The sequence below is a fragment of the Corvus kubaryi genome, unplaced genomic scaffold, assembly GCF_017639235.1.
Source record: "Corvus kubaryi isolate FWS band 111438036 unplaced genomic scaffold, C.kubaryi_AGA036_p1.0 37357, whole genome shotgun sequence".
Classification (NCBI taxonomy): Eukaryota; Metazoa; Chordata; class Aves; order Passeriformes; family Corvidae; genus Corvus; species Corvus kubaryi.
In genome coordinates, this window is record NW_024581117.1 from 10,807,015 (window position 1) to 10,818,402 (window position 11,388).

Here is an 11,388-nt window from a genome sequence, read left to right on the forward strand (position 1 = left end):
CCTTCTCACAGAAGTCAGTAAGGGCTGTGAAGTCCCATTTCTTGGAGTAAGCAACATTGTACCTCAATATGGCCTCCTAGAGAAGAAGCACAACAAAACAGAGCTTAGAGGTAATTATTAATGGAAGAAAAACCATTTAAGGACATTTCCTTGTTGAAGGAACAGCACCATCTGGTGGCTAAAACCTGCCACAGAGCCTGCCAAAATAGTGCAAACCCTTGATACTGAACCCTCTATTTTGGGTTTAGCAGTGAATAAGCTTCAGTCCATGGGGTTTTTTCTCCGAACACAAAACAAGACAAGGCATGCTCGTATCTCCCAACAAACATAAATGTTCCTCACCCCGTGCTTGCTCATGTTGAAAGTACTAATAAAAGGTATTTGAGGTATAAAAGCAATATAGCAGAAGTTGCATCAGTTTAGGAACTTAAAGAATCAGAACCACCGCAAAATTAAATAGACCATTTACAACACCACCACCCTTTAAAAAATCACAAGAAAAAAAACCCAAATAAAATAACATTAAGGGAAGTCTCCCCAGTTGCTGGGGAGCAACTATTTGTTCATTTGAAGTTTATCTATGGCTTTCACATTCTCCTCCTTCCCTGCCTACATTATTCTTCACAAAAAAACGTAATAGCAACTCTAAGCCACACCAAATCACAATTAATGTACTGTAACTGTAAGACTTCATGCCAGTGTTACTGTAAGAGTTATCAAAAGAGCATTAGTCTCCAAAATCTACAGATTTTTGTCAGCAGCTTGAATTGTGATTTTAGTGGAGTGAACTGATGCGAAGAGTTACTATTTCCAACTCTCTCACCTGTGCATCCCTGACCATCTGGCTACACAAAACCCTCACGCTATGTTTACCACAGACTACCATATACTGCTGGACAAACAGTTTTGTGTAGACTTTAAAATGGCAATTCATTTTAATAATCGGAATAAATTCAGTGGTAACACTTAGGACTTCATTCATTAGGGAGACCCTTGAACAGCAGATTTTTTTTATAGTTTATTTTTCTAAGTGATTAAACAAATAGGACCAAGCTAGAATCACTGGCAGTATACAGACAACCTGAATGTATTCATACGCATATAGATTGGATTTCAAACTGACAAACTTACCTTCAAATCATGTGAGCAGGTAAATTTGTTAAGTAAGGCAGTTTGGATTAGCTCCCATCGACTTCCAGCAGTTCTATCCCCATTCTTTAAAGTAAAAACCCAAAAGAAAGTCAGATTGAGTCATTTGAAACAGAAAGACACATTTACTAATAACTGCCATCTGTAAAATTGGTCAGTGAAAAGACTGAGTGTATTTAATGGAGGCTATAGGAATTCTTCATTCCTGAATCAAGTATAGATAACTATTATGGAGTTTTTACTACAGGACACGCTTGCTGATTATATCCACCCTAGTCTGAAGTATTTCAGTGGGTATGTTTATGTCTCAAGCAGTGACAATACCAGATCAACAAACCACGCAGGGCTAATCTCTGCCTATGTCTTAGCAGAACAAGCCAGATACACCTCACTATCAGCAATACCTGACAGAGTATTATAATCCAACTGTGGTTACAAATTCATTCACATCTGTTGAAATTGCAAATTACTTCACACATGCACACAATATATAACATAAAAATATGTAAGTAAATAAATATATCACTTATAAGGACTTCAAGTTTACAGTCCATATAAGTACAGAAATATATATATCATCAAATCATTAGCTAGACAAAATAATTACAAGGAAAAAAAAGTCTTTTGCTCTGTCTGAAGCATCATGACCCAAATTCCAGTTTTTCAGACTTCATTTTCTAATTCCACAGTCAGTTTGACAATTGAGCAAATGCAGTAAAATGAAAACTCATCTATGTGTAAACAAACTTATTTGATTACACAAGTGTAAATACTTAATCTTACCTCATCCTCTACAGGATATAAATTTTGTTCTGAGCAGGGCATTTTAACATGCTTGTTGTCCCACAAATCTTTGTAGTGAGTTGGAAAAGGTTTAGGTACCTCTCCTTCCCTTAGAAGATCTACCTGTTAACACAGAAGAGAAGGCAAAAAAAAAAAATCAGACTCTACTTTCAGTTTTTAAATGGAAGAAATAAAAAGTAAGCAAAAATACAGTTTTAAAAGTTCTCATGTAGAGCCATCCTGTCTGGAAAGGGGAAAGCTACCAACTCACCACTGAGAGCTACACAGAAAAAGAATCCATCTGTTAATCTAACATTATACTTGTTGAAAAGAATGCCACCTTATCATTAGACCTCTTGAAACACACTCAAATAAAGGTAATATATTCAATTACTATATATCCAATCACCAGCTGAAGATATCCTCATTTATTAATTTAAGTATCTACATATTTTCATCCAAACATATTCAAAATGTAGTTACAAATGTACCCATAGTCATGTGCAGAAGTAGTATTTTTAACCTAACACTCAAAGGGATGAGAAATCATTATAGATAGAGCAATACCTCGAATCTACTCCAGAACAAACTCAAATTTACTTACAGAACATCAAAAAAAGTAAAAACAAACACCATGTTCTTGAAGACCTAACTTGTTATAGAGCCCTTTGGCAGCACTAAGTCTCTCAGAGTACGCGTTTAAACTAAATGTGGCTTTCTTTTGGTTGGGATTTATCCATAACCTTACAGGTTTCTGGTCACATTTTATTTCAACAATATTTAGGCTGCCTTTTACTCCAAAGGATTAAAGGCAAACATACCAGATTTGATCTAAAATGCAGCGGTAAAACTGCTAGAAACTCTGCTTCATTCTTTGTCTTTTCCATATCTTGAATATCTTGAGCCGTTTGTGTGTCTTGAACCCAAACCAGAATCACATTAAAATAAAAACAGAGCATGAAAATGTTGGAAGTACCAATTTTACTTGCAGACGTATTTAAATTCCTACACTTTACAACTCAGTCAAGGAAGCACACACACCTCCACGCAGAAGAAAAATACTTGCCCCTAACAAGACAGAGGCAGTAAAACCATTATTATGTTTCTTCTGGATCGTAATATCCTAATTCTCTGCACCAGAATAGCCAATTTTCAGTAGAATCAGTTGCCCAGTCTGCATGCAAGGTATGGAAAAGAAACAGTACTAGCAGGATGCCAAAATGTAAGACTAACACATGGCATTTCGTGTTATTGAACACTTCAGGCACAACTCTGATTTGAGGCAATGCAGTGCATTACTGTACCCTGACAGTCACGGTGTGGTTGGCTGAGGGCCGCAGGTGAGGCAGGCGGGCCCCACACACTGGCATCCTTCTCATCTCCTCAATCGGGGTTCCAAACCATTTCTTGTTGCTTGGAAGAGGGGGTGGTGTATATTTAGCAATCTTCCTTCCAGGCCTCTGGGGTTTGAATTCACACTTTTCTTTCCTGCTATTAAAATAAAATGCATTGAAACTTTTTATTTGCACTGAAAAAACAGGTAGGCAAATACACAAACTTCCATTGCAGGGTTACAACAATAATAGTTTATTTGCCAGCCTTTGCTGTGGCCTCAGGCCAAAGCTTTACTTGGGGGAAAACTCCCGCCACCACCAGCTTTCCCCTGCCCAACACACAAAGTACATGTCTACAAAAACACTCCTCTCTACAGGCTGACAAACCCCTTCACAGATCTGCAGTGGGTTAGCAAGGCAGAATATCCCTCTGCAGAGCCATGCTCCTTCCCAACAGGGTCTGTTTATCCATGGACAATGCCTCAGTAAAGATGTGCAAAACTACTTTCTTGCCCGACTTGAAGGACTTGAGTCAAGTAAAATAATTGCATGTCATACCAAAATACACAGCCCTTTTGTTTCTGCTCACTCCTTAGATGGTTATTCACTTTCTCAGCTCTTACTGAAACCTAAGGTCTTCAGAGCAGAGATTATCCTTTTGTCCTTCCACAACACCTGGCATGCAGAGTCCTGTGCCATGTTCAGGACTCCTATTTCCATTACTGCAGTGTGTAACCACCAGTCCTTCTCTCTCCCAAATTATGAATAGAGCCAAACAAAACAAACCAAAAAAACCCCCAGACCCAAAAACATCAACAAAAACCCCCAAACATCTCTACAATGGCTCTCAAAAGTGAATTTTTCCATGTCTATTTCAATCAAAGCATCAATAGCACTGATGGTTTAACAAAATAGATTCACTGTTTTCAACAAATGAAACTAGTAAGAATTGTAATTGCACTGGACAAACATATCCTTTAAGGACCCCATGCATAGCCCCATTAAAAATAAGTTATTTCAATCTGATGTCAGTTTTCTTTGTATCTTTAAATACATTTTGCAAAACTCTTTATACAATCCAGCCTCTGAAATTCTATCACCAAAGAGGAAATCCCCAAGCATGAAAAAAACAGATGAAGAGGCAGACAGAATGCTACCTTTTCTCCTCAACTTTAGGTATCCTCATGAAGTGAGAGGTGATTTTGGAGTCTCTCTTCACACCCTGTTTTGCACCTTTGCATTCTGATGATGGAGCAGGAGAGATCCCAGGTGACTTTGTATGCAGGCCGTCCTCTTTAACAGAATTATCTACTTCCTCAAAGCTTTCACAGCCCTTGGCAGAAAAACGTGATTTCCTTGACTCCAATTCAGCATCCCCATATTGAATTCTAAAAGATTTGTTTATGGGTTTTGACATATTAATCTCCTCTCGTTCATCCAGAAATGGACTTGTTTCTTCATCGGCCTCTGACCCATGGCAGCTATTTTTAGAATTATCCACATCCATCGGCGATTCTGGCTCACTTTCTTTCTCAAAAGCAGGCGAGTCCCCTGAACTGCTCTGACATTTGCTCAGTTTCCCAGGACCTCCAAGATCAGAGATACAGGCATCACAACCAGCATCTGAAAGTGGACTTTCTGGAACTACATCCCCTTCCTCTTGTTCACCCATTGAACAGAGAGAATTGCAACTCTTCAGCTTCTGTGAATTGCACGAAGCCACTTGTCCATCTGTCTCGATGGCTTTTGAAGAAGGTTTTGAATTTCCTGGTTTTGAAGCCCGGCCTGATGATAACTTCCTCTGAGCCCAAGTGGCACTGCTTTCTTCACAGCCTTTCTGCTTGCCAGTTTTGTGCATCTGATCAATGTTGGCATTTTTAAAGAGGTCTCCAGACTGCAGACCCTTCACAGGATCTGTATCTAAGACTGCATCTTTGTCCTCAGCCTCCCAGCTACACATGCTGCCTGTCTGAGGCAAATATACTTGCTTTGCACCAACTTCCACAGATATTTTTGCATAATTTTGCTGACAAGTATTCTCTAGCTTTTTCACATCATGCTCACAAAAGTTATCTTTTTTAATGGAAGTCATCTTAGGATTTGCTTCAGTATTGTTATTAATTTTGCTGTGTAAGCTGTGGAAGAGAAGTAAGGGAATTCAATGTCTTACTTCCAAATGAAATTTCTGTGCATATTTTTTTTAAGCAACAATGATAAACAAACAATAGGAAGTACAGATTTTTATTCATTCTACTCTGTAAATAAGCACTACCAGGATCAACAAGTTTTACTGCACTAAGGAATGTAGCTCACTAGCAACCTATTTCCATTTAAAGGCTCCAAAGGATGATCAGCCAGTTGCTTACCTCAGGAATCTATTCCTGTCATTCATTATCCTTATTTTCAAATCTAAACAATACGAGGCTATTATTTAGATATTTTCTCCAGATGAAAAAAAAAATTAGAAGCTGTGATAAGAGTCCTCCATAACTTTCATTTTTATCCATTAAATAAATGAGCAAGGAAATCAATGGTGTTATGGCCATTCTCTCAGAGCTACAAATTCATCTTTTAGAAGAGCAGGGCACAGCTCTGCTCCACAGTCTCCTATTACTTACTCCCTTACTCTTATAAACAGCCCATGACTCTTGAAAAAAACTCCATTCAAAAGCTCAAGGGTAAAATACATTTCAAACTGATAAGAAAAAAGATGCACTAAATCAGGGGCTTTTAAGAGGAAAGTAACCTGATTTGTCTTTGTGTAAGGCAGTGCAGGATGGAAATGTATCTTAATGGTTACAAAGGGAAATGAAGTGAGTTTTGTATGATCAGGTGTTAGAAAGTTGTTTCACATTTAGATATTAATTAATGTGTCAGCGTATTGATAATTACTTAGAAGACACATGAATATAAAAAAAAATCTGACTAGTCTTGATGAATACATCACTCTGAACAATATCTTCTCCTGAATGTATTGTTACAACACAGTACATTCCCAGTGCAAACTGAGCACGCTAAACTCTGTATGCCTGATCACTGCCCAGCTTCCCATTTACACTAAATAGGAAAATATGCAATTACCACACAATTCTAAATTCAGCCACTGAACACTTTAACAATTATAGATTCCTAAAAGCATTAATTCTCTTCATGAATGGTAACAGATCGTCTTCTAAAAGACCACTCAGGATAAGGAGAGCTGATAGCTTGAAACTTCATCCACAGGATGATTATTTGAAAACAAAAGGATTTTAGCGGGGTTTATTTCTTGATAATTTAAATTCCCATGTAGGCATTTATTCCTGCAAATTTTGATGAACAAAAACGAGAGTTACAATACTGCTGCCATCTCAATGACTCTTTAAAGGTACTGACGATATCTGTTGCCAACTTGAGAAATTAAACCTAACACAAAGACAAATTTAAATTAAAATTGTGATGTTAACTGCAATAGGCACATTAAATGTTCACACAACTAAAGGCTTCTTAGAGCTGCCTAGGCTCTAATCTGTCAGCAGGGATGGAGGAGAGCATAGAACAGCAATACTCTAAATGGAATTTTAAAAAAATAAAATAATTCATTCCCTCCTTAAGAATCCTCTTAACATCCTTGATTTAGTGCAACCTCTAAGCCTGTAATTAGCTCTACATACTTCTGTATTAATCATTATCACAAGTCTTTCCAGCTGTTTTTAACACTGCTACGGACTTCAATCTTTATTTATTAGCAAACATCAATGAAAAATAAAACAGCACATTTGCAATTGCAACTACAGAAAAATAATATCTGATATTCCTCTGCACCAGATAGTTAAATTCTTTGGAGTATAATTTTAATGCTGCCTTGCAATCACTGCTCCTGACAGACCACATTAGCCAAAAATATCAAACTTTATCTGATAACATTCAGCAGTAAAAATTTGTAACATCTTTCATTAAAAAACATCAATGCACCTGTAAATTCTGGCTGTATTAAATCAAGCTGCACATGTTTAAACTACAATCACAGTCCACTGAGACAAACCAAAACAGATTTTTGTCTGTAAATTAACAGCAAAACAGTGAATTGATCACAGGACTATCAGCAAAAATCTGCAACTGTTAAGTGTCCTATGTCAAACAAAAATAAAAGCAGAACTGTTGACCAAAGACATAATCTGATATCACAACTAAATTGATCCAGTGTTTGGCTGCCAATGGAAGCAACACTCCCACTTTGCCTTCCCTTGCTCCAGGTTCTCATCTTTTTCTTTGCAGGAGCCAATGTATTTATTCATCTAAACAGTGAGGTGCTTCAGTAATCGATGTCAGCAATATGTTTGGGCTTGGGTGTTTAGAGGGGATGGTGGGGACCAGGCAGCTGCTCGTAGTGAAAATGTCTCAGTTTGTTACTCAAGAGGATGTGCCACGGTAAGGAAAGAAATGGGGCTGCCTCCATTCAGCCAGCTGTACTGGCAACCTGCACTTTTAGCTCCCACCAGGCCCCCTCAAAGAACACAACTTTTGAACATGCTTATGTTGTGCTTTTTACCTTTTGGACTCCGTTGTCTTGGGTCCTTTATTCTCCAACCAACTGGTAATTGTCCGCTGCTTACAAACTGAAAAACCACAGTTCACTGTTATTACATGAAACATGATAAAACTGCAATATCATTGCATATGAAAAAGATAACTTGTACTGGGTGAAGATAAAAACACCTACAATTAAGCACTCATTAGCAGCTCTATTATACAGAGCATCCAGACAGTAGCAGTATTAAAACTACATGTGATGCAATATTTAATTTGCATCAGTCAGCAGCTGTAGGTTTTGTAATAATATTTATAAATTCCAGGCTTGGTCAATGGTGGGATTTGTTTCATCCAGCTTTTTTTTTTAATATAGTTAAAAGGTTAAAAATATACAGTGATTTTTGTAGAATTAAAAAAAAAAGGAAAAAAAAGAAACTTGAACTTTCTAGCCCCCATCATTACCTTTAATCACTACCACAATGAGCCCCAAAAACATCTGCTGAATATTGGAATAAAGAGGCAACCTGACATAACTTAAAATCAAAAAAGAAGAAAACAAGGCATCTTTGAGGACCCATCCAAGAATTTTATTTATATGTAGCATACTGCGAAACATAAGGCTCAATATAAGCACAGCACACACTAGAAGTGATAAGCACTCAGGACTTTTTCTTTTCTCCTCCATCCATAAACAGTTTGAAAACTTCTCAGTGCTTACTCCCCTAAACAGCAACATAATGAAGGATACATTTTTTTCAGATTTATTACCAACAACACAGTTCCAGTCTTATCTGTGTGTTGTTGCAGTTCAGACAAGCTTTCAACAGAACAGCAACATGTGAACTAATTATGCAGCGACTTGGGGGGAATAGGGAGAAAAAATTCAAAGCAATTCTTTCAAAAATGGAAAACAGTCTTCATTAGTTTAAGGGGTGTTTAGTTTTATTGTTGTTATTCAAAGATACTCTGCAAATTTGGCAACTAGCTTCAATTCCTTTTCTTTCCATTTGCCAAGAGAAAGCCACCACTGACTGTGCAAGGTGCTTGCTCACTGCTTTCAACTGGGTGGGCAACAGCTGGAGTACCTTACTGTAACAATAGCTTTGCAGAACTGAAAAGCCAATAAAGCAGATCTGGTTCTTCTGATTCTGAGTGAATATGGGAAGTCTCAGCTGTGTTCTGCAAACGGGGATTGTGTAACTTGTAAGAAAGACAGCTTAGGCCATCAGTAACTTAAGAGACATCGTTTCATAAACACTTTCCCTAACATTCAAGGCCTTGAACACTTTTATACAGCTGCTTATCAAATACCCTCATCAGAGGATATCGGAATTTTTAGAATGAGAAGTAATCTCCAGAAAATACTAAAATCATTTTCAGTTCTTCTGTAATGGCACAAACAATAGTTCAAAACTGCCACCATGTGACTGGGTTACCAGGGAGCAATGTCAAGCTGGATGGAGGGTCCAAGCACAAGGATACCTGTGCCATCATCAGCCATTCAGTGTTTCAAAAAACACTCAGCTTCACCCCACTCAGACAAAAATAACAGACTGACAGATTTTATGAACTAAAATATTTTTATTTCCAAAGATGCACTAAACTTAAATCTAGCAGTCATTCTGATTAGCAAATTTCACCTTCTTACATTTGAAGTGTTAATCCAAATTGCCTAAAGGTAAGCAGTCATAAAAAAAAAACCAAAAACCCTGAAGAGACATGTTAAAACATGGGACAAATAAACCTCTTCAAAGGCAGCTGATTACCTCTTGAGGTTTAAACTTGTGCTGAGGAAGAAATACTTATTCATTAGCACAATAAATAGAAATGATGGCAGCAGCATCAGAACAGAACAAAACGGCTTTAGTTTGAACTGCAGCATCTGAGCAGCCATATAAGCCCTCCAACCAATGTAACACACATCACTTTCATACTTCCAGCAAGGCTTTTTGCTACAGATAAGGTGGTGAAAACAAGAGGCAACAAAAAGACAGCACATGCTTATTCTCAGCATAAACAGCAGAACCAGACTTTGCTGTCTTGGTTTTTTTTTAAAAGGCATCTTTATTTCTACTCAAGATTCCCCAATCATCAAAATCCCCAATCATCCCCAATCCCTAAATCATTCCCATAAAACAAAACACTCCCTACAATCTACCTTTGAGGAAAACAACTTAAGTAAGAATCTTCTAAAAATTATCACTCTGTAGGAGTGTACACCTCTAACTCCAAACTATTATCTACTCAAAGTTGCCTCTCAGGGGTTAGAGAGGTTTAACTCATCAGTTGCAGATGACCGCAAGTCTGTCTGTGGTCTTTTTCCCCTTCCATGCACTCCTCTCTATTCCTGAAAGAGGTGTTTCACTGTGCACTAAAATTTTATTTTGTCAGCGTTAGCTCCAAATAGAAAACAAAACTAAGGTAGCCACGTGGGAACTTCGTCTACACAGCTTTGTTAGGCGGCAGAAGGACCAGGCACCCCACCCCACGGGCCAGCAGCGCTCCAGGCTGGCAGCCACGTGCTTATGTGAGCTCCTGTCATTACCCTTGGCTTTTCCTGTGTGACAGCCTGGCACAACCCCCGCTGAAAGCCCTTTTTCCCGCAGCAAGTATTCGTCCCCTCCCTTGCGGAACACGCTACCTTTAGCGGCTCATACCTCTCTTCAATGATTTGCACTGTTAGTGGAAACTTGCAAAGAATCAGGCATAAAACCAATATAAAGATCCTGCACCCAAAGCCGTCCCCAAGGGGAAACAGCGCGCACGGACCACCGGGCTGGGATACGGGGGACACGCTGGCACCGGGAAGCGAAGTTAAGAGAGAATGCCAGCCCGACGAGGAAGGGCAGCTCCGGGGAGGCTCGGTGCACAGGCACATGCGGTCCCCGCCGTTCAACGCTGCCCACGCCGGCAGCAGCACGGCAGAGATGCCATGACAGGCAGAGAGGGACACGGCGACGCGGCGGAGCCCCCGGCCCGGTCACCTCCTCCTCCTCCCACCCAGCCCCAGGCGCGACGGCGGGCGGGTCGGGCTGGCTGGGGGCGCCGAGCAGCGCTCCCGGCTCGGGCCAGTTCAGCGCTGCCCAGGCCCTGCAGGCACCGCCGGCCCGTCCCCGCACCCCGACAGCGAGCAGGCGGCCAAAGGAGGCGGGGGCGGCACAGACCCCAGCGAGCCCCGCTCCCGCCGCCCCGGGGCTGGTACAAACCTTTATTCCCCACGGCGGTGGCGGAGCTGCTGCCCCCAGGCCCCTCCTGCCGCTCTCCCTGGGAGCCGCCGCCGGGGCTGCCGGGGCCGGGCCGGGCTCTCTTCCGCGGGGGTTCCCGCCCGCAGCCCGCGCTCATCCTCGGCGGGGCCGCCCTGCCCGCCGGGGCCGGCCGGCACCCGCCCCCCGGGGACGGCGCAACGCTGCGGCAGCGGCTCCGCCCGTCCGCATCCTCCGTCCCGCACGCCGGGCTCTTCCCAAGGCGCGGGGGGCGCGGCGGGGCCGGGAACGAGCGGCGTCCAGCAAGCGGGGCCCGGCGCTCGGAGCAAGATGGCGGCCGGCGCGCCTCACCCCGTCGCCGTGGCGACCCGCAAAGCAGCGAGGTCGGGCAGCACTTTGCGGTGCTT

General features: G+C 41.1%; 1 protein-coding gene across 2 annotated transcripts in view; it reads right to left on the bottom strand.

Annotated features, from left to right (window-relative positions):
• Positions 1–11,328, bottom strand: part of PARG (poly(ADP-ribose) glycohydrolase) — a 61,774-nt gene extending 50,446 nt beyond the window's left edge. Inside the window, exons 1-7 of one of the 2 annotated variants that reach the window (XM_042033232.1) lie at positions 10,985–11,328; positions 7,798–7,864; positions 4,424–5,401; positions 3,237–3,423; positions 1,933–2,055; positions 1,132–1,215; positions 2–76 (exon numbers count right to left, since the gene is read on the bottom strand). In XM_042033232.1, the coding sequence (XP_041889166.1) occupies positions 2–76; positions 1,132–1,215; positions 1,933–2,055; positions 3,237–3,423; positions 4,424–5,401; positions 7,798–7,864; positions 10,985–11,120 (1,650 nt within the window). In that variant the 5' untranslated portion in view covers positions 11,121–11,328. The remainder of the gene's footprint in view (position 1; positions 77–1,131; positions 1,216–1,932; positions 2,056–3,236; positions 3,424–4,423; positions 5,402–7,797; positions 7,865–10,984) is intronic. The other variant, XM_042033231.1, reaches the window with a different exon arrangement.
• Positions 11,329–11,388: the final 60 nt, after the last annotated feature.